Source organism: Macaca fascicularis, chromosome 4, assembly GCF_037993035.2.
Source record: "Macaca fascicularis isolate 582-1 chromosome 4, T2T-MFA8v1.1".
Taxonomy (NCBI): Eukaryota; Metazoa; Chordata; class Mammalia; order Primates; family Cercopithecidae; genus Macaca; species Macaca fascicularis.
In genome coordinates, this window is record NC_088378.1 from 138,284,137 (window position 1) to 138,307,182 (window position 23,046).

The 23,046-nt window shown below is 48.0% G+C and overlaps 1 protein-coding gene across 3 annotated transcripts; it reads right to left on the reverse strand.

Moving 5' to 3' along the window:
- Positions 1 to 24: 24 nt before the first annotated feature.
- Positions 25 to 19,292, reverse strand: KIFC1 (kinesin family member C1). 3 transcript variants are annotated; one of them, XR_001490308.3, is made up of 11 exons: positions 18,885 to 19,059; positions 11,749 to 11,886; positions 11,508 to 11,607; positions 6,885 to 6,938; positions 6,716 to 6,766; positions 6,122 to 6,522; positions 4,624 to 5,403; positions 3,749 to 4,039; positions 3,539 to 3,643; positions 3,358 to 3,433; positions 25 to 278 (listed from the first exon to the last, which is right to left on the reverse strand). XR_001490308.3 is itself a non-coding variant. In XM_005553307.5 (11 exons), exons 2-11 carry the CDS (start codon positions 11,773 to 11,775, stop codon positions 234 to 236), a joined length of 1,899 nt encoding a protein of 632 aa, XP_005553364.2. In that variant the 5' UTR covers positions 11,776 to 11,886; positions 19,082 to 19,292; the 3' UTR covers positions 25 to 233. The 3 variants fall into 3 exon arrangements, 2 of the variants coding, with proteins under 2 accessions (XP_005553364.2, XP_005553362.3); XM_005553307.5 differs by lacking the exon at positions 18,885 to 19,059 and adding an exon at positions 19,082 to 19,292 and having other exon boundaries at positions 3,570 to 3,643; XM_005553305.4 differs by having other exon boundaries at positions 3,570 to 3,643.
- Positions 19,293 to 23,046: the final 3,754 nt, after the last annotated feature.

Consider the following 23,046-nt stretch of genomic DNA (forward strand, 5'->3'; position numbering starts at 1 on the left):
AGGGGACAGATCACAGCTCCCACCTTTACAGATATGAAAATATCTGCCTTCTTGGGCAGATAAACCTTTATTTAAAAAAAAAAAAAAAACTATTCTTTATTTGATAGCCCTGGGACATGGTGCCCTCTACCCAATAAAGCACCCTCCAGCAACCCTCCCACTCCTCACCCAATACATACACATACAGATACAGACACACACACACACTCCCAACACAAGATCTGGATCCGTCTTCACTTCCTGTTGGCCTGGGCAGTACCAATAACACACTGGTTCACCTGGGGGTAGACAGGATAAAAGTTTGCAGAGTAACCAATACATTTTCCCCAAGATCTCCTTCCATCCTCCAATGCTAGGGCTGCCCTCAGAAATACTGAAATAAGGCCTCCAAAGGCAGGTTCAGGCTGGTCCCAGTTATGGTTGGTTCTCCTCTGCACACGGTTTGGAGGAGGTTAAAAGGCCTGAGAAGAGATAGAAGCCCCAGAAGAAAATACAGGAGCAGAGAGAGGAGGCTTTCATTTCCAGCAATACCCTGTACTAGAGACCTCCAACCTCTCTCACTGTAAAATACTTAAACCGAGATAAAAGAGTAATAACACCCATTTAGGAACTAGGACTCCTTAGAAAATGGATCAGTTGAAATCTGGGGAGGAAATGTACAAGTTGAATCTGAAAAGACTGCTTGAGTTCTGTCTAAAGGACACTGGCGCCAACCTGAAGGAGGTTCTTTTTTTTTTTTTTTGAGACAGTCTTGCTTTGTCACACAGGCTGGAGTGCAGTGGCTCGATCTCGATGCTCACTGCAAGCTCCGCCTCCCAGGTTCATGCCATTCTCCTGCCTCAGACTCCTGAGTAGCTGGGACTACAGGCGCCCTCCACCATACCTGGCTAATTTTTTGTATTTTTAGTAGAGACAGGGTTTCACCGTGTTCGCCAGGATGGTCTCCATCTCCTGAGCTCGTGATCCACCCGCCTCGGCCTCCCAAAGTGTTGGGATTACAGGCGTGAGCCACCGCACCCGGCCAGGAGGTTCCTATTGGCCCAAAATGGGGCAATTTGAGCATCAGAAAGAGGAACGACTGTGGCTGGGCTGGGTGGCTCACGCCTGTAATCCCAACACTTTTGGTGGCTACAGTGAGCTATGATTGAGCCATTGAATTCCAGTCTAGGCAACAGAGCGTCTCTGTCTCAAAAAAATAAAGATAAAAATAAAGATAACCCTCAGATAAACATTCATTGGTCACCTTTGGAAGCTGCTAGGGTATCAACTCAATACTGAAAATCAATAAATAATTCAGCATTTATCTTGTTTTTCCTGTATGAACTGAATTTCAGAGAAACCAAGTAGATGGCAAGGCAAATGTCTTCATAAAAAAATTATGACTAACCAATGCAGAACAACTAAGATTAGAAAAATCGCCATTTAAAAACCCCTTAATGAAATAATGGATCCAGGTATGGTCACTGATGGGTAAAATCACTAGGTGAAAAAGTCAGTAAGGAGCTTTTAAATGGATAGATCACGCTAACACCACCCAAATATGATAAATAAGTGAAAGTACGGGGGAAAGAGGAAGCAATCAGCCAAAATCCAGAATAGTATATTCGATAGGACAAATGACCTTCAACAAACAAATGACATAATAGTGGCAGTGTGGGGTAGGGTTGTGGAACTTGAGACATTTCAATCAAGTGGGTGGCCCTTGCCTGGATCCTGATTTGAACAAACCTATTAGGTATAAAAGACACTTCTGAGACAGTTGGGTGAAATTTAACATAAACTGGGTATTAGAGGATATTAAAGTTCATGTTGTTGGATGTTACATTGGTATAACATTAATAAAAATTAGAAAAAACATCACCACCCTCTAAAATTGAACTTAGAATACCAGATCAGGGTGCAGGTGCTGGCTACAGCAACAATCAGTGCTGATTGGGAGGAGGCCCAAGCGCACAGCAGGACAGACCTGATCAGACCTCAAATAAAGCCAGAGCCCATTAAAGGGCTATACGCTCAGGAGGAGGGTAAACCAGAGAAAAAAATTACCGTAGAGGCAGACAGTAAGGAAATTTTCTGACTTGCTTAACACTAGTGGGAGGAGATTCTAGTGGAAGAAATTCTCATACGTGAGAATTCATATGGCCACTGGCTGATCCTCATGGAGTTTGGAGTCTGAATTTACACTATTTGGAACAGTCTGAAAAACCTGTAAGCCTTTGATCCAGTAATCCCATTTCAAGGACTATTTCCCTGGTTAGATGTAACTGAAAAAATACAAAATGATGTATGTACAAAGTTAGTCAACGTGGCCTTGTTTGTAACTAAAAAAGGGTGGAAACAATCCAAGTGTCCAGTAGAGGGAACTGGTGGATAAATTTTGGTGCAACTACATAGTGGAGTCCTAGGCAGACCTAAAAATAATGGAATGATCTCTGTATGCTGATGGGGAGGAATCTTAGGGATATTTTGTGTGTTGTTTTGTTTTTTGAGACAAGGTCTTGCTCTGTCACCCAGGCTGAAGTGCAGTGGTAGGATCATGGCTCACTGAAGCCTCTACCTCCCAGGCTCAGGTGATCCTCCCACCTCAGCCTCCTGAGTAGCTGAACTATAGGTGTGAGCCACGACACCCAGCTAATTTTCCTGTTTTTTGTAGAGACAGGTCTCACTATGTTGCCCAGGCTGATTTTAAACTCGTGGGCTCAAGCAATCCTCCTGTCTTGGCTTCCCAAAGTGTTCGGATTACAGACGTGAGCTACTGCACCCAACCAGTTTAGACCTTTTAGTCAGTCACCTTTTCTTTTTTTTTTTTTCCAATCAGCTTTCTCAGGTTAAATTAATCACCTGTTTTTTAAAAAACTTAACTCAAAAGCTAATAATTGGCCGGGCGCAGTGGCTCAAGCCTGTAATCCCAGCACTTTGGGAGGCCGAGACGGGCGGATCACGAGGTCAGGAGATCGAGACCATCCTGGCTAACACAATGAAACCCCATCTCCACTAAAAATACAAAAAAATTAGCCGGGCGTGGTGGCGGCGCCTGTAGTCCCAGCTACTCGGGAGGCTGAGGCAGGAGAATGGCGGGAACCCGGGAGGCGGAGCTTGCAGTGAGCCGAGATCGCGCCACTGCACTCCAGCCTGGGCGACAGAGCGAGACTCCGCCTCAAAAAAATAAATAAATAAATAAAAAGCTAATAATTAAAAATGGAACCATGGTGAGTACTGCCTCAGATGCCTGCAAATGTAAAACCTTTCTGGACAAATGTGCTCCCTGCCCTAGAAGACAGAAGGGATAGGAATGGAGAAGCCTACAAGCACCCATGGGTCCTGACAAGGCCTGGGATTGATTGGTGGTAATCGCACCTTGGAGGCAAAGCGTAAAGAGTTGAGGGACTCGGAGACGTTCTCTTCCAGTGGAGAAATGTTCACAAACATGAGCCTATGAAAACAGAATATGCCCAGTCCCAGCATTAGGGGCCAGCAGAGCCTGGACAGGTCTCCACTGTTCCCCTCTTTCTACCCCTCACCCCAACACAGTTCCTACCTGAACCCTTCCATCTGTCCCTTTCACTCACATCTTAGCACTACCACCCAGAGAGTTCTGCAGCAGGTAGGTCAGTTTGCTGTTCCGGTAAGGCACATGGGACTCCTACATGATTGAGGTGGGGACAGATGTTTAGGAATGGGCAGAGTTCTGCACAGCCAACCCCAACTGGCCCCCAGGTCCCATATCTCCCCCCACTCCTATTCCCACCTTGTTACTCAGGGCCATGATAACCAGCCCCAGCGTGGACAGGCTGCTGTTAATGGCCTGTGTTTCCCGAAGGCGTTCCCGCTCCCCGGGGCCGAGGGCTAAGCCAGGGTCAAGTCGCTCACTCCCGGCCAGGTCCACAAGACTGAGGGAGGCCCCACACTGCAGGCCTCGGCTGGAGTGCTCCCCAGAAATCTGTAGCTGGAATACACTGTGGCTGCGTGATGACCGTTCATTCTGGGCTGTGCGGGCCACAGCCCGATTCTGGCGGGCCAGATGAAGCAGGGCCTCCACCTGGGGATGGGAGCAGAAGGGGCAAAAGGGCAGGCAGAAGTCAGTACATAGTAATATGTATGGAAATAAGTAAGAGCCCACCCCCACTCTCTCGAAGCTTTCTAGCCTGTCAACAAACAAAATTAGATGCACAGTATGTCTGAAAATGGTAAGGAATACATAGAATAGGGAGTGTATAAAGGCGGGGTGGGGAACCAAGTTTTGACAGGATAGCCAAAGATGGCCTCATTGCCGTAAGATCTCCAGGAAAGGAGCATCCAGGCAAAGGCCCTGAGATGGGGAGCATGACTAGTTGGTTGAGGAATAGCCAGGAGACCAGCATGGCTAGGATGAGCTGAGCAAGGAGATGAGACCTGAGATGCAGTGACCCTCCCCATTTCGGCAGCTGCATCACTCCCTCGCCACTCCTGGGTTAAGGCAGATCTACCTACAGCCCACAGGCCAAAACGGGATGTGGTAACCCAGCCTCACAACTTGTACTTCATCCTTCAATTCTCTCCTGCTCCCTTCTCTCTCTACCTCCATCTTGTGGCACCCTGCCCACTCCTCCCCATTCCCCAGTTCCAGTGCCCATGGGTCCTCACTTCTTTCTCACAGGAGACAGGGACATATCGAGCATTGGTGACAGTGAGCTCCTCGCTCCCTGGCCCCGCACGGCGAATCTCACACTCGCCCCCTTGACCCTTCCGGGTTCCAGTGGCCAGCAGGTCCCGGACAGTCTCATTGTAGATCTCTACGTAGCTTGCTACAAAGCTGTAGGTCCAGCCCTGACCACTCAGCTCCTGGGCCACAGAGAAGAGGTGCCGTAGGGCCCGAGGGATCAGCCCCTCCAACTGGGGGTCTCCCCCAGGCCCACCCTCCATTGTGAAGGTCTTGCCACTGCCTGTCTGGCCATAGGCAAAGATGCATACTGGATAGCCATCCAGGGCTGACTGGACAAGCATGGCAATCTCTTCAAACACTTCATCCTGTCCACTTCCTGGTGGGAATACCCGGTCAAAGGAAAAATCGTGGCGAGTTGGTGGGGCTGGTGCCCCACTCAGGGTCCCACGCCGCTCGTCAGACCGGGAGAGGCTAAGGCGGGTTGGAGGATCAGAGGGCCCACCAGGGCCAGAGGGAAACAGGAGGAGGCCGGGGGGTGGAGTGGGCTCCCCCGGAAGGACAGGGCGGACCCGGCAGAATACACGGATGTTGCCCTTGAGTTCCTGCAGCTGGTTGTGCAGTCGCCGGCGCTCCATTTCTAGCCCGTGAAGACGTTCTTCCCGCTCAGCCAGTAAGGCTGCCTGGGCCGCAGTCTCCTGCCACAGAGATGCCACCTCTGCTCGGCTGCTTGACAGGGCTGCTTCTGATGTCTGCAGCCTCCTCTGCCCAGAACAAAACACAACATACACAGAGGGTGATTTGCAACCAAGAATAAGAACAAATTGTGTGGCATATGGAGTGGGTGGAGTGAGGTCCCCGCTGAAAAGGACCTCAACACCTGGTAAACAAAGAAAGATAAGAAAATAAGGAATCATGGTACTAAGACAGGGAGTGCTATGGGTATGCCCAAGCACAGAGGAGCACAAGGAAGATGATATCTAGGCTGACACCCAGAAGTACAGAAGTGAACCAAGGAAGGATGCAGTACACAAAGAACATTCCAGAAAGAGGGAAGCACATATGCACAATGCCCAGAAGTGAAAGTTGAGTCATTTAAGAGACTGCAAATAATTTAATCTAGTTGGTGCTCACCAGGAAGGAGTCAAGTGGACATGGGAGGAGGGAAAGAGAGTACCACAGGAATTTGTGATCAGGATGCCAAAGAAAGAGGGATGGAGGACTAAGGAAGACACAGATCTAAATGGGAGCTTTGCAAACAGTCAGGGATAGGAAGAAGCATGGCAGAAAGCAAGACAGTCCGGAGTGGGCTGGGTGCAGACTGGTGGAAGAGAGAGGTATCTTCAGCAGCACCTATACTGCTAAAGATAGGTGCTCAGGAGTTCTGAGCCCAAACAGACTTGAGGGGCACCTGGAATGGAGGGGAGGCATGACCTCTGCCAGGAAAGCGGGGCTGGCACCTGGTGAAAATCTGGCCCTTACCTCCTTCTCCTCTAGTTGGGACGTCAGTCCCCTCCTTTCTTCCTGCAATTCCACTTGTTTTTTCTGAAGCTCTTGCACCAAGCCCTCCTGCGTGCTCAGCCGCTCTTCCAGCTCCAGGACACAAGCACGCAAGTTCTTCAGCTCCTGTTGGCCCTGCTCAGCCTGGGCCTGTACCTTGGCTAAATGCCCCTCCAGTGTCCTGCGCTCTGTCCCCAGGGCCTTGGCCTGCTGTTGGGCATCTCTGAGCTGGTCCTGAAGCTGCTGGTTCTCTTGGTCCAATGTTTGAGTCCTCTCACGGCAGCGTTTTAGTTCTGCGTTTAGGTCACATAACTGACCCTTTAAGTCCCACGCTGGACGTTTGCTGGGTTTCTTCCCTCCTGCCATGGGAGGAACAGCTGATGCTAAGATGAACACAGAAAGGACAAAGCTCAGTGAAGTCTAGGCTCTCTATCCCTCCTCCCTTCTAGCCTTTATGGGATCCACACCTGATGCTACATCTCCTTCCCCTAAGAGACCAAATGGATTTTTCTGGGCACTCACCATCTTCTCTTCCCTATCCCAGCCTCTCACCCAGTGGTTATGTTTGTCACCTACTGCCAGGCTTCTGGACAGGAACAGCAGGAACTGGCTTCTGGTTCTTCAACCCTAGAGAATTGAGGAGGTGACTTAGGAAGTACAGGACCAGTGTCCCTTCACCTCCGTCATTCTCCCTTTACACATTACCCCAAATCCCTTCTCAGACCCAGCTCTTGAGCACAATTACCTGTGGCAATAGCTGTGGAACACCGGGGTCCTGTCTTCTTGGAAACTTTTTGAGCTGCCCAGGAGATGGGAGAGCAAAGGTAGAATGATCATTCTTAAGATGACATGTAATCTTGCTAGGACAGGGGCAGGAGAAGTGCTTTTCTCAGAATTAGAAATAAGATAACTTTCTTCCCTTATCCCTACATCTGGCCAGCTCCTAATGATACCTCCCCTAGAACCAGAAATTAGTCATCCCTCAGTATCCAAAAGGGGTTGATTCTAGCACCCCCCAAGAATACCAGAATCCAAGGATGCCCAAGTCCCTTACATAAATTGGTATATAGTATTACATATAGTCTATGCACACCCTCCCATATACTTTATTTATTGATGATTGAGACAGAGTTTCACTCGTTGCCCAGGCTGAAGTGCAATGGTATGATCTCAGCTTACAGCAAACTCCACCTCCCGGGTTCAAGCGATTCTCCTGCCTCAGCCTCCCGAGTAGCATGCACCACCATGCCTGGCTAATTTTGTATTTTTAGTAAAGACGGGGTTTCACCATGTTAATTAGGCTAGCCTCGAACTCCTGACCGCTGGTGATCTGCCTGCCTTGGCCTCCATTTTTTTTTTTTTTTTTTGAGATGGAGTTGCGCCCTTGTCACCCAGGCTGGAATGCAATGGCGCAATCTTGGCTCAGTGCAACCGCCGCCTCCAGGGTTCAAGCAATTCTTCTGCCTCAGCCTCCTGAGTAGCTGGGATTACAGGCATGCGCCACCATGCCCGGCTAATTTTTTTTTTTTTTTTTTTGTATTTTTAGTAGAGACAGGTTTTCAGCATGTTGGCCAGGCTGGTCTCAAACTCCTGACCTCAGGTGATCTGCCTGCCTCAGCCTCCCAAAGTGCTGGGATTACAGGCGTGAGCCACAGCATCCAGCCACATATACTTTAAATCATCTTTAGATTACTTATAATATCTAACACAATGTAAATGCTATGTTAATACAGTCATGTGCCCATAATGACATTTCGGTCAATGACAGACTGCATATACTGTCATTGACCCGTAACATCATAATGGAGCTAAAAATTCCTATTGCCTAGTGACATTATAGCCATGGTAATGTCATGGCATTCCCCACCTGTTTGTGGTGATTCTGGTATAAACAAACCTAACGCACTGCCAGTTGTATAAAAGTATAGCACATACAATTATATATAGTACATAATACCTGAAAATGATAATGACTATGTTACTAGTTTATATATGTACTGTATTGTACTTTTTATTGTATATTAGAGTGTACTCCTTCTATTTGCAAAAGCAGTTAACTATAAAACAGCCTCAGGCATGTCATTCAAAAGGCATTCCAATTTAATTTTAAAAATAAAATTTTAAATTAAAAAAATAATTTTAGGCGGGGCATAGTAACACTTGTAATCCCAGCACTTTGGGAGGCCAAGGCAGGCAGATCACGAGGTCAGGAGATTGAGACCATCCTGGCTAACACGGTGAAACCCCATCTCGACTAAAAATACAAAAAAGTAGCTGGGCGTGGTGGCGGGCGCCTGTAGTCCCAGCTACCAGGGAAGGCGGAGCTGCAGTGAGCCGAGATCATGCCACTGCACTCTAGCCTGGGCGACAGTGCGAGACTCCTCAAAAAAAAAAAAAAAAAAAAAAAAAGGGCATTCCAGAAGGCACTGTTATCACAGGAAGTCACATCTCCATGTGTGTTACTGCCCCTGAAGATCTTCCAGTGCGACAAGATGTGGAGGTGAAAGCCAGTAATGTTGACGATCCTGACCCCGTGTAGGCCTAGACTAATGTGTGTATTTCTTCATTTTTAACAAAAGGTTTCGAAAGCAAAATAATATTGAAAAATTTTCAAATTCAAGCTTACTTCTTGGAAAAAAATACAAATAAAATTTTAAATTAAAAAAAGAATTTTAGGTGGGGCATAGTAACTCATGCTTGTAATCCCAGCACTTTGGGAGGCTGAGGTGAGCAGGTCACAAGGTCAGGAGATCAAGACCATCCTGGCTAACACGGTGAAACCCCATCTCGACTAAAAATACAAAAAATTAGACGGGCGTGGTGGCATGCACCTGTAGTTCTAGCTACTCAGGAGGCTGAGGCAGGAGAATTGCTTGAACCCGGGAGGTGGAGGTTATAGTGAGCTGAGATCATGCCACTGCACTCCAGCCTGGGCGACACAGCAAGACTGTCTCAAAAAAAAAAAAAGAATTTTCTTTTCAACCCAGGAGACGGAGATCCATATTGCTCTCAGTATATGCTCCCCACCCAATAAAAAAATTTAGACAGAAAAAAAGCATGAGGAATAAGGATATAAGTAAATAAAATATTTCTGTACAGCTATACAATGTTTGTGTTTTAAGTTGTTATTACAAGGTCAAAAAGATAGCCGGGTGCAGTTGCTTACACCTGTAATCCCAGCACTTTGGGAGGCTGAGGCAGGCAGATCACGAGGTCAGGAGATCAAGACCATCCTGGCTAACACGGTGAAACCCCGTCTCTACTAAAAATACAAAAAACAAAATTAGCCAGGTGTGGTGGAGGGCGCCTGTAGTCCCAGCTACTCGGGAGGCTGAGGCGGGAGAATGGCGTGAACCTGGGAGGCAGAGCTTGCAGTGAGTTGAGATTGTGCCACTGCACTCCAGCCTGGGCGACAGAGCGAGACTTCATCTCAAAAAAAAAAAAAAAGAGAGAGTTAAAAAAAGATTAAAATGTTACATCAGCCTTGGCAAGTGGGAAAAAAAATGTTAAGTTTATAAAGCAAAACAGTTATAGTAAACTAAGGTTAATTTATTATAAAAGAACTATTTTTTATAAATTTGGTGTAGCCTAACTGTACCATGTTTCTAAAGTCTACAGCAGTGAAGAGTAAGGCCCTAGGCCTTCACATTCACTCACCACTCACTCGCTGACTCATGCAGAGCAACTTCCATTCAACTATGCTCCATTTAATGGTTTGTACCCTGTACAGGTGTACCCTTTTTTTATCATTTATATTGTTATTTTAAATGTACCTTTTCTATGTTTAGGTATGTTTATATACACAAATGGTTACCACTGGGTTATAGTTACCTACAGTGCTTCAGTATAGTAACACGCCGGCCGGGCGCGGTGGCTCAAGCCTGTAATCCCAGCACTTTGGGAGGCCGAGACGGGCGGATCACAAGGTCAGGAGATCGAGACCAGCCTGGCTAATACGGTGAAACCCCGTCTCTACTAAAAAATACAAAAAAAACTAGCCGGGTGAGGTGGCGGGCGCCTGTAGTCCCAGCTACTCGGGAGGCTGAGGCAGGAGAATGGCGTAGACCCGGGAGGCGGAGCTTGCAGTGAGCTGAGATGCGGCCACTGCACTCCAGCCTGGGCGACAGAGCGAGACTCCGTCTCAAAAAAAAAAAAAAAAAAAAAAAAAGTAACACGCCACACAGGCTTGTTGCCCAGGAGCAATAGGCTATCCCAGACAGCCTAGGTGTGTAGCAGGCTAGATCATCTAGGTTTCAGTAAGTACATTCTATGATGTTTCCACAGTAATGCATTTCTGATAATGTATCTGCATTGCCAAGTGACACATGACCATAATTGTTATATTGTATTTTTTGGTTATTTTTTTATTTTCCATGAATTTTTTTTTTTTTTTGAGACCGAGTCTCGCTCTGTCGCCAGGCTGGCGCAATCTCAGCTCACTGCAACCTCCACCTCCCGGGTTCTAAGCAATTCTCCTGCCTCAGCCTCCAGAGTAGCTGGATTACAGGTGCGGGACATCATGTCCGGCTAATTTTGTATTTTTAGTAGAGACAGGGTTTCACCATGTTGGCCAGGCTGGTCTGGAACTCCGGACTTCAGGTAATCCACCCACCTTGGCCTCACAAAGTGCTGGGATTGATTATAGGCGTGAGCCACTGTGCCTACTCTCCTTGAATATTTTCAACCAATGGTTGGTTGAATCTGCAGAAGCAGAACCCACGGATACAGAGGGCCAACTGTACTCCATAGGCCAAAAAGCAAGTTGGATCAAGATAAGTAAAAGCAGAACCATATCTAAAGTATGCCACCATTTGCGTAAAAAAGGTGGGGGAGTATAGTCTTACTTGCTTGAATACCAATAGAATTTTCCTGGAAGAACATACAGTTGCCCTGAGTAGCAGAACTGGGTGGTTGGAGGACAGAAACAGGAAGCAAATTTTACTATACAACAACCTTTGTGCCTTTGGAATTTTGAACCAAATGAAATGTTATTACCTATTCAAAACAGACAGGCTGGGCGTGGTGCCTCACCTGAGGCCAGGAGTTCAAGACCAGCCTGGCCAACATGGTGAAACCCCATCTCTACTAAAAATACAAAAATTAGCTGGGCATGGTGGTGGGCACCTGTAATCCCAGCTACTCAGGAGGCTGAGGTAGGAGAATCGCTTGAACCTGGGAGAAGGAGGTTGCAGTGAGCAGAGGTCGCGCCACTGCACTCCAGCCTGGGCGACAGAGCAAGACTCTGTCTCAAAAAAAAAAAAAAACCAGAAAAAAACCAAAATAGAATAAAATTGAAAGAAAAGAAACAAGTGAGTTGAAGAGCACTGGACTTCCGTGTCCTTGGAGGCTATCCATCCCGAGAGCCCACCTGTGGTCTGGCCTTGTGTCTGTGGCACTGTAGTGAGGGATGGAACTCTTGGGTGGGATGTGGTAATTTTGGTCGTTGCACCCAGGCCTCTTGTCCGTTTCTGGGGAAAGATAAAGACAAGGTCCACAGTCACCCTCCCAAATGGTTTATACTCTCTCTCTCCTTTCTTTCACACACACATACACACACATACCCCCACATACCCCACACACACATGCACAGCTCTCCACGCCCAGCTCACCTTCTCAGGCTCCAGGCCATCTTCCATCTGGTCAGGCCTCCTCTTGAGTCTGCTTCCTGAGAGAGGCAGCCGGGAAGGGGCCTTAATCCGAGGTCTCTTCAGTTCTATGTTCCCCTTTACTTCCAACAGGGGGGACCTCTGTTGGGAAAAGAGACCCTTGAGACAATACCCAGGAGCCCAAATGTCCCAAGAACTTCCCGTCTTGGCCCCCCAGCCTCAATTATCAACATCACCACACCAAGCACTGAGCACCACTTGTGCCAAAAGCTGAATTATGTGCCAGACAGACAGCATGAACAGAAGTGGGGACATAACCTAAAAGTGGGAATAACCTCTAGGAGAAAAGCTGGACTTGACTAACTTTAAGGGCAGGAGTCAAACAAGCAGAGAGGAATGGATGCTCTTTCTGGAAGGCAAAAATTCAAATACGCACATAGCATGGCTAAGAAACCAACTGGCCCTTTTGGCTGAAGCTGAGAATCATAAATAAGGGAGAGAGTGGAAGATATGTGAGGGCTGAAGACTGCTTGGGAGAATCAGGCAACATTTATTGAGCAATGTTTGAAATGTTTTACTTGGGCCAGGTGCAGCAGCTCACGCCTGTAATCCCAGCACTTTGGGAGGCTGAGGCAGGCAGATCACAAGGTCAGGAGTTTGAGACTAGCCTGGCCAACATGGTGAAACCCTGTCTCTACTAAAAATACAAAAATTAGCTGGGTGTGGTGGCGCATGCCTGCAATACCAGCTACTCGGGAGGCTGAGTCAGGAGAATCACTTGACCCTAGGAGGCAGAGGTTGCGATGAGCCGAGATCACGCCACTGCACTCCAGCCTGGGCAACAGAGTGAGACTCCATCTCAAAAAAAAAAAAAAAAGGCATTCGAACTTAATTCTAGCCGAGCACGGTGGCTTACGCCTGTAATCCCAGCACTTTGGGACGCTGAGGCGGGCAGATTACTTAAGGTCAGGAGTTCAAGACCAGCCTGACCAACATGGTGAAACCCTGTTTCTACAAAAATTACCCGGGCATGGTGGCATGTGCCTGTAATCCAGCTGCTTGGGAAGCCGAGGAAGACAATTGCTTGAGTGACTGGCAGAGGTTGTGGTGAGCCAAGATCATACCACTGCACTCCAGCCTGGGTGACAGAGCGAGACTGCGTCTCAAAAAAAAAAAAAAAGACGAAGAACTTGGCCAGGCGCGGTGTCTCACGCCTGTAATCCCAGCACTTTGGGAGGCTGAGGTGGGCAGATCATGAGGTCAGGAGATTGAGACCATCCTGGCTAACATGGTGAAACCCCATCTCTACTAAAACATACAAAAAATTAGCTGGGTGTGGTGACGGGCGCCTGTAGTCCTAGCTACTTGGGAGGCTGAGGCAGGAGAATGGCCTGAACCCGGGAGGCGTAGCTTGCAGTGAGCCAAAATCATGCCACTGCACTCCAGCCTGGGCAACGGAGTGAGACTCCGTCTCAGAAAAAAAAAAAAAAAAAAAAGAACTTAATTCTCATGGAACTCAGTTGAAAGGGGCTATTCTAGAAGCTTGAGGGCTAAGCTAGGCAGACATCCACCTTAGCGAACCAGATGGCATTTGCCTGTGGTCCCAGCTGCAAGGGAGGCTGAGGTGGGAGGATGGCTTGGGCCCAGGTCAAGGCTGCAGTGAGCTGCGATCATGCCACCGCACTCCAGCACTCCAGCCTGGGCGACATACTGAGATCCTGTCTCGAAAAAGAAAAAAGAAAAAGAAAAAAGAAAAAGAAAAGAAATAACACAGAGATCTGAGTACCTGAAGAGCTGGTTTTTGTTTATTTGTTTTGAGACAGGGTTTCCCAAGCTGGTTTTGAACTTTGAGTTCAAGTGATCCTCCTGCCTCAGCCTCCTGAGTGCCTAGGACAACAGGCACATGCCATTGGACCCAGCAGGATTGGTTTTATGGATGCTAAGTCCAATTTTGGGAAAGTGAGTTTGAGCTACCTGTGATACAATGAGATTTACTCAAGGAAGTTCATAAAGCATCATTATTTTTAAAAATAATGAAACAACCTGATACACTGTTTTCTTTTGTTTTTAATTTATTATCATAACCCCTATATAAGACTGTGAGCACCATAAGAATTCATCTGTTTTGTTCATAACTATATAACCAGAGGGCCTAGTACAACGTCTGCTACATGGTAGGACTCTACAGTTTTTGAAGGAATGAAATTTAATGTTCATCAGTAGGGCAATACTTACACTGTGATATATCCATACCATTGGCTTCTATACAAATAAAATGGGAAAAAAAGAGGTAGTATTTTTCCTGCCACCTACAGAAATGTGCACAAAGAATGCTTATTTTAATTTAGCGTAATCAATTATAGTATGGAAACCAAATTTTTCTTTAAGTATTCCAAAGTCAAACACTGATTTTCAAAAATACCCTGTGCCCTTCCTCCTCTCTACACTACCATAGTGGATCTGCCACAGACCTACCTCCTTGGAATCTGTCGGTTCAGAAAATGTGTTTAAAGGTTTGTTTATTCAGGACAACTCCAAAGACCACAGTATATATATTTTTTCCCATCTATTAATATAAAGCTAGACATGATACCCTCCAACTTTCCACAATGAGAAGCATAAGCACTTAACCTTCTATAAGAATGGATATTCATGCAACCCTGCCTACATCCACCTCACCACAAGATCAGAGATGGATGGCCCTGCTCCTAAGGCAACCCTTTCACATATGCATCACATCCCACCCCTCCTTACCAAATCCTGGACTCACCAAATCCTCCCAATTGCAGGAACATTCCTCCAGCAATCATCCCTTCTCACCTCTGCACCATCAGCTTTGCGCTATATGGCATCACTCCAACTGACATACAACAAACTCTATTATTTCTTCGAACCTAAAAGAATCTGAACTGTTAGGCCGGGCGCGGTGGCTCACGCCTGTAATCCCAGCACTTTGGGAGGCCGAGGCGGGCGGATCACAAGGTCAGGAGATCGAGACCACGGTGAAACCCCGTCTCTACTAAAAATACAAAAAATTAGCCGGGCGCGGTTGTGGGCGCCTGTAGTCCCAGCTACTCGGGAGGCTGAGGCAGGAGAATGGCGTGAACCCGGGAGGCGGAGCTTGCAGTGAGCGGAGATCGCGCCACTGCACTCCAGCCTGGGCGACAGAGCGAGACTCCGTCTCAAAAAAAAAAAAAAAAAAAAAAAAAAAGAATCTGAACTGTTTTCCCTAACAGATACTATCCTTTTTCCTTGCCGCCCTTAGCAGCAAAACTCTTAGCAGCAAAAGTATTACCTATATTGTATTCACTGTGGCCAATTTCTCTCCTAAGCCCATTGCAATCAGGCTTTCATTCCCACCATTCCATCGAAATTCCTATTCTCAAGATCACGAGTAACTTCATGTTGCTAAGTCAATTCTTTATCTTCATTTTCTTGACGCATTAAACAGCATTTGATACAACTCATCACTCTCCTTTTCCTTAATAGGCATTCTTCATTTAGCTTCCAGGAGACCACCCTTTCTTACCTCACTGGCAGGTCCTCCCCATCACTCCAGACTTTAACAGCATTCTCTATCTATACTCACTATCCACTCCCATGGCTTTAAAGATCATTGATATGCTGACAGTTTCCAAATTTATATGTCCAGCTCAGACCTCGATCCTGCACCTATACTGAACTGCATCCTCAACATCTCTATTTAAGGCTGGGAGTGGTGCCTCATGCCTGTAATCCCAGCACTCTGGGAGGCTGAGGTGGGTGGATCACTTGAGGTCGGAGTTCGAGACCAGCCTGGCCAACATGGCAAAACTCTGCCTCTACTAAAAATACAAAAATTACCCGGGTGTGGTGGCACATGCCTGTAATCCCAGCTACTCGGGAGACTGAGGCGGGAGGATCACTTGAAGCTGGGAGGTAGAAGTTGCGGTGAGCCGAGATCGCACCACTGCACTCCAGCCTGGGCAAGAGTGAGAGACTCCGTCTCAAAAAAAAAAAAGTCTCCATTTGGAAGTCTAATAACTGACCTGTTGATGTCCAACCCTGCTTTGAACTTGCTCCTCTTGCAGCTTTCTCCATCTCAGTTGATATAACTCCATCTTCCAGTTGCTCAAGCCAAAAACCCAGAGTCTTCTCTTTCTCCTACATACCACATCTAATCTGTCAGCAAAGCATGGCTGATTGTACCTTCAAAATATATCCAGAACCCGACCACTTTTTACTATTTCTTCCACTGCTACCACCCTGACCTAAGACACCATCATCTGGCACCTAGATTATCATAAACCAGTGGTTCTCAACTGAGGGCTATTTTATCCCCCAGGTGACATTTGACAATGTCCAATGCAGTCCTGCACACTGTCAGATGCCTAGCAGCATCCCTGCCTCTACCCACTAGATGCCAGTAGCAACCCCCCACCTCATCATGACAAAAAATGTTGGCTAGGTGTGGTGCTCATGCCTGTAATCCGAGTACTTTGGGAGGCCGAGGCGGGAGGATCATGAGGTCAGGAGATTGAGACCATCCTGGCTGACACGGTGAACCCGTCTCTACTAAAAATACAAAAAATTAGCCAGGTGTGGTGGCATGCGCCTGTAGTCCCAGCTACTCGGGAGGCTGAGGCAGGAGAATCGCCTGAACCCGGGAAGCGGAGGTTGCAGTGAGCCAAGATCGCACCACTGCACTCCAGGCTGGCGACAGAGCATGACTACATCTCAAAAAAAAAAAAAAAAAAAAAAAAGAAGTTGCAGGGCACGGTGGCTCATGCCTGTAATCCCAGCACTTTGGGAGGCCAAGGTAGGTGAATTGCTTGAGCCCAGGAGTTCCAGACCAGCCTGGGCAACATGGCAAAACCTGTCTCTATAAAAAATACAAAAAACTAGCCAGGCATAGCGGCAGGTGCCTGTAGTCCCAGCTACTCAGGAGGCTGAGGTGGGAGGATCACTTGAACCCAGGAAGTTAAGGCTCTAGTGAGCCATGATCACGCCACTGCACTCCAGCCTGGGAACAGAGAAAGAAACTGTCTCAAAACAAAACAAAAAAAACAAGAAGCAAACAAAAAATCAAAACAAAAGGCAATGGTGCTATGGTTGTGAAAATCTGTTGGACCTGACATATATTATTTCTTTGCTTAAAATCGTCCAGTGGGCCGGGCGCGGTGGCTCAAGCCTGTAATCCCAGCACTTTGGGAGGCCGAGACGGGCGGATCAGGAGGTCAGGAGATCGAGACCATCCTGGCTAACACGGTGAAACCCCGTCTCTACTAAAAAATACAAAAAAAAACTAGCCGGGCGAGGTGGCGGGCGCCTGTAGTCCCAGCTACTCGGGAGGCTGAGGCAGGAGAATGGCGTGAACCCGGGAGGCGGAGCTTGCAGTGAGCTGAGATCCGGCCACAGCACTCCAGCCTGGGCGACACAGCGAGACTCTGTCTCAAAAAAAAAAAAAAAAAAAAAAAAAAAAAAATCGTCCAGTGATTCCCCATCTCACTCAGAGTAAAAGTCCTCACAATGACCCCCACAAGGACTAACTGTGATCAGCAACCCCACTACCCATTACCTGACTTCTTTTCCCACAACTTTTCCCCTTGCTCACTTCAATCCTGCCACACTTCCCTCCTTACAACTCTTTAGGGACTCTGCTCTAGCAGATTCCCTCTACCTGAAATGTTCTTCCCTCACTATCTGCTTGTCTATCTCCCTCACTTCCTTCAACTCATCTTTTCCATGGGGGTTACTGAGACCACCCTATTTATATTCTATCCCGCCAGTTGGCTTCTCCTGCTCCCTTAACCTTGAATTTCTCCTTTTCTCCACAGCATTTATGGCCTTCCAGCAGTTATATAATTCATTTATTACATTTGTTGTCTGTATCCCCATAGAATGGCAGCTCCACGATGGCAGCGATTTGTCCCTTGTTCACTGCTGCATCCTAAGTACCTACAACCGCGCCTGGCATGTAGTAGGTGCTCAATAAATACTTGATGAGTAGATCTGAGAAGGCTTTTACTACTTCTCACTGTCACATCATACTACTCTGCTCTCTGGTTATCACGACAGAAAGAATCTCTCTTTATTTTTTTTTATTTTTTTTTTTTGAGACGGAGTCTCACTCTGTCGCCCGGGCTGGAGTACAGTGGCCGGATCTCAGCTCACTGCAAGCTCCGCCTCCCGGGTTTACGTCATTCTCCTGCCTCAGCCTCCGGAGTAGCTGGGACTACAGGCGGCCGCCACCTCGCCCGGCTAGTTTTTTGTATTTTTTTAGTAGAGACGGGGTTTCACTGTGTTAGCCAGGATGGTCTCGATCTCCTGGCCTCGTGATCCGCCCGTCTCGGCCTCCCAAAGTGCTGGGATTACAGGCTTGAGCCACCGCGCCCGGCCCAGAAAGAATCTCTCTTAAGGGAATCCTAACTTTAGGGAAACCTGAATGTGAAATACCAGTAAACAAAAGATTCAGGCAGGAGACCTTTCCTGGCACCAGAAATCAGTACACTCCAGCTGTCATACACATTCATCTCTCTTCACTGGAGAGAGGAAGCTGCATATGGTTGTGGGGTGCAGCAGGGCACCATTTAAGAGAAAGAACTAAATCAATCAGTTTCATTGGGCAGCAATCTGCAAAATTTGGGAAAGGAGAGAGAATGAGTCTTTCGGCCCAGATTACCCTACTCTCCTTCTCCCTTTCCTACACTCTGAAGCAGCAGTGATGAGGAGAGGCGATAACACAAAAGGACCTCAGCAAGGATGTGACCTCAGACACCATGTCCCCAAAGGAAGAAGTCATATCAGAACTCTCCCTTCTTACACACTGCAATCACACCCTGAGTAGGAATAAAGAAGTGGAAATGTGTCAGAGGAGCCTGAGAATTCGAAAGGGAAAATCTCGGAGACATGAAAGGGAGGGGCCCCCGAGACTTGAAGCTGGGGGAAGACAGACAGACGTCCCTTCCGATCTCCCCGGGTGCACTCTGCCGTCTCCACTCCTGCCTCCGCCCCTTTCCACTTGTGCGGGGCCGCACGGACCTTCGCTCTCCCGGTAGACATGACAAAGGCCGGCCGGGAGCCGGGGGCGCGACAGCATCGGGGCGGCCAGCCGTCGTCCCCATCCCCAGGACAGGACACCTGCGCCGCCCCCTACTCACCTGCGGATCCATGTCCACCTCGGTCCCACACGCGCCGGGGGAATGCAGTGGAAGAGAACTGGGTTCCGGGGATCCTGGGACTCGCGTTCTCTCGCCCGCTCGCGAAGCAGGGTAGAGAACTCGCGCGGCTCCGGCCGCTACCAGCCCCGCGCCACACCCGCCACTTTTGAATTCCAACGGCCGCCACCCGCTCTCACCGCGCTCTGCACGCAGGGACCAATCGTCGCTGTCGCCACAGCCGAGGGCCAATCGCAGCGTCCTCCGCCACCCGAAGCCACACCCCGCCCGACAGGCGCCTTCTCTTTTCTGTTTCGCAGGCGTCGGAGAGGTAAGCGGATTAATTCCACTTCCGGTCCCACTTACGCTTCTCACCCCTCCCTCCTCTAGCGGCAACCGTGCTGGACTTCCGCTCCGCTCCCCGCCGTCGCTCGCTACGTCAAAAAATGCGTGGACGTCGCCGCACGAACGCAACTGGCCGAACGTAACTGGTGGCGGCCGGAGGAGGAGGGGCGGGGATGCTGGAGGAAAGAAATCACGCATGCTCAAACAAGGACCATTGCCGGTAGACAGGCTGGACTAGCGCCTCCTGGTGACTGCAGTAGGGAGCGCACTCGTTTTCCGTCGACGTGATTGTGGCTCCAGCGCTTCCTCTCCTGGTCGTGGTTGACTAGGCTCGGAAGTGGCTCCTGGAGCCCTCACGTGGACGTTAGTGGCCTGGTCTGTTCATTCCCTGGTAATGTTACCATTTCTCACCAAATTTAGGAACTTTTGCGCTCCATTGAAGCCTGACAGTGGGGATTCAAAACTCAGGAAATAATTTTTTTTTTTTTTTGAGACGGAGTCTCGCTCTGTCGCCCAGGCTGGAGTGCAGTGGCGCGATCTCGGCTCACTGCAAGCTCTACCTCCCGGGTTCACGCCATTTTCCCGCCTCAGCCTCCGAGTAGCTGGGACTACAGGCGCCCGCCACCACGCCCGGCTAGTTTTTTTTGTATTTTTAGTAGAGACGGGGTTTCACCATGTTAGCCAGGATGGTCTCGATCTCCTGACCTCGTGATCCACCCGCCTCGGCCTCCCAAAGTGCTGGGATTACAGGCTTGAGCCACCGCGCCCGGCCATAATTTTTTTTTTATAGCCCTCTTCTCTCAGTCAACCTACTTACCTGGGTGCTGTTACTGGTGCTGGGCTCAGGGCCTTTGGAGTCTCGAGCCCAGGGAAGATTTACTGCTTCCATTTATGGAGTATTTTATGTTTTTCAGGTTATGGACCTGTATTATCTCCTCTTATAATCTCAAAAATTCACTGAGTTCCTACATTGTGCCACGTTCTTTGTATAGATGGATGGAGACAGGTTCAGAAAGGTTAAATAGTAAGTATAAGGTCACACCGCTGGTTGGGAATGGATCTAGATTCCATTAGCTTCAAAATTCGAGCTATTTCTGTTAACTCACGTTGCCTCTAACAGGCTCGGTGACAAGAGAAACCCCTTACGTGTGAATAAGGTGCTAGTTTGCAAAGTCGTTCTACCATATTTACTCATCCGAGTTTCCATCCAATCCTGGAGGTAGTCAAGACAGGGTTTTATTTATGAAGCCGAAAGGCAGGGGCCTAAAGCATATGTTCCGGGGTTTGGTGTGCAGTTGGAAATTGGCAGGTCTGGCACCCACGCTGCCGTCTTCTATCCATTAGTTTAACTTGGCTTCAAACAAACTTGTGGAGAGAAGCAGATTGTGGGGAGACACACTGTCTGAAAACCATGTTGCCATCCCCCCAACCTTTGATATCCTGGGAAAACTCCAAAAAGCAAGAGCTGGAAGAGAACACAGTAAAAAGAAAAGTAAAGGAAGAAACTAGAGAAAACCGACAATGGAAGGTAAAGGGAGTAACTGAGAAGGGAGACCTGAGAAGAAACATATAGCTAAAGATATTTATCAAATTAAAAGAAAAAGTTAAACTAGGAGAAATATAGACCCATTAGCAGATGAAAGGGGGAAAATTTATTCATCCCAATTGATGCAGCAAAGCCACTCAAAATATTCAACACCCATTGATTTAAAAAAAAAAAAAAAAAAAAAAAAAAAAAAAAAAACTCCAGAAGCTGATAAAGGACATCTTCAAAAATTTCTCAAAACATCTCACCATAATGGTGAAATGTTGAAAGCATTCCTTTCAAGATGGGGAACAAGGCAAGGATGCCTGCTCTCAATAATCCTCACCAATACAACAATGGAAGTTGTAGCCAGTGCAATAAGCAACAAATATATAAGGATTACAAAAAACAATAATGTTAATATTCGCAGATGAAATTATTGCACGTACAGCAACCCTAAAGTAAAATTCAGATAAAATTGATAAATGAGTTTAGCAAGGTTGATGGATAAAAGATCAGTAAGAGGAAAAAAATCAATTTACAAGATCAATTGCATTTCCATCTTCAGCAACATCAATTAGAAAGCATAACTTTAAAAATTGTACTATTTGGTTACATGAATATTTACATACATAAAAGTTAAGCTCAGGCTGGGCGTGGTGACTCACGCTTGTAATCCCAGCACTTTGGGAGGCTGAGGCAGATGGATCACCTGAGGTCAAGAGTTCAAGACCAGCCTGAACAACATGGTGAAACCCCGTTTCTACTAAAAATATAAAAATTAGCTGGCTGTGGTGGTGTGCCTGTAATCCCAGCTACTCAGGAGGCTGAGGCAGGAGAATTGCTTGAACCCGGGAGGCAGAGGTTGCAGTGAACTGAGATCGCACCACTGAAGTTCAGCCTGGGCTAACACAGTGACACTCCTTCTCAATAATAATAATAATTAAAAAAAAGAAACACTTATTGTGTGCCAACGATCTGGAGCCAGAGGACCTGTGAAGGTGCCACACCGTGCTGCTTACTGGGAATACAGCAGTGAACACAACAGATGTGGGCCTCCATTTCTCAAAGTTCCAGCCCAGTGAGGAGTACAGATGAGCAGAGAGGCAGCGACAAAAAATAAAAGAGATCATGCATGTGAAGTTCTTAGCACGGTCTGTACAATTGTATGTATCCCTGAGCAGCAGCAGCAGGGCACAACGGGCCAGAGCCAGGCTCATCAAGTGTGCAGAACTGAGAAGGGCTGCAGCACGGAACAGTCTGGGGAGCCGAGGCTGGCGGGATGGGTAGGAGGGGGCAGACCACGAAGGCTTTACCCTGGGGATAGGAGCAGGAGTCTCCTTCAAATCTGTCAGTTGGTGGGATTCCCTACTTCCAGGATGGGGAAGGGTGAAGCTTTACAGGGACAAAGTCTGTGCTGGAGTGAGCCCAGGAGTTCAAGACCAGCCTGGGCAACGTGGGGAAAAGGAGTAAACACTCCTTTTCTTGTGCATCATGCAGTTTGCCACCATCTGCTATAGAGAGCCCCACAGGGCAGGGTTTCCTGCTGGGCCACCTCAAGTGCTACAGGCCTGCCCAGGGGTGTCCTGCCCACACAGGGTGCTGTGGCTCAGGCACTCAACCTTGGTCCAGCCTCTCACAGCTGAGCATAATATTGATAGTGACACTGAGCCTTTGATAGAGGCTGTTAGTTTCCCTCCCAGTATTGTTTCTCCAATCTTTTCTTCTTAATGAACCCTCCAGTTTTTTGCAAGACACAGGGCCACCAAAGAAGACCTCAATTCCCAGCCTGTCTTGGGACTAGGTATGGCAATGGATGGTGCTCTGGCCAATAGAGCACAAATGGAAGTAATGTATCCACATTTCAGGGAAAGCCCGGAAGAAAGGAGTATGCCCTTCCCCGTCAAACCATGCCATTTGTTGAGAATAGAAGAACCACAGGCTTGGCCTGGCACTGTGGCTCACACCTGTAATCCCAGCACTTTGGGAGGCTGAGGCGGGCAGATCACCTGAGGTCAGGAGTTTGAGACCAGCCTGGCCAACATGGTGAACCCCGTCTCTACCAAAAATACAAAAAATTAGCTGGGCGTGGTGATGGGCACCTGTAGTCCCAGCTACTCGGGAGGCTGAGGCAGGAGAATGGCGTGAACCCGGGAGGCGGAGCTTGCAGTGAGCCCAGAGAGCACCAGTGTACTCCAGCCTGGGCGACAGAGCGAGACTCTGTCTCAAAACAACAACAACAACAACAACAACAACAAACCCACAAAAAATTACCCAGGCATGGTGGGTAAAAAA

What these genes read in the sequence shown, in the direction of transcription:
- KIFC1 (XM_005553305.4), bottom strand. An exon ending in GACACAAGGCCAGACCACAG is followed by an intron (nt 6,939 to 11,507) that starts GTGGGCTCTCGG and finishes TCTCCTGGGCAG; the next exon opens with CTCAAAAAGTTTCCAAGAAG. An exon ending in CTGGGTGGTAGTGCTAAGAT is followed by an intron (nt 3,434 to 3,569) that starts GTGAGTGAAAGG and finishes CTGTTTTCATAG; the next exon opens with GCTCATGTTTGTGAACATTT.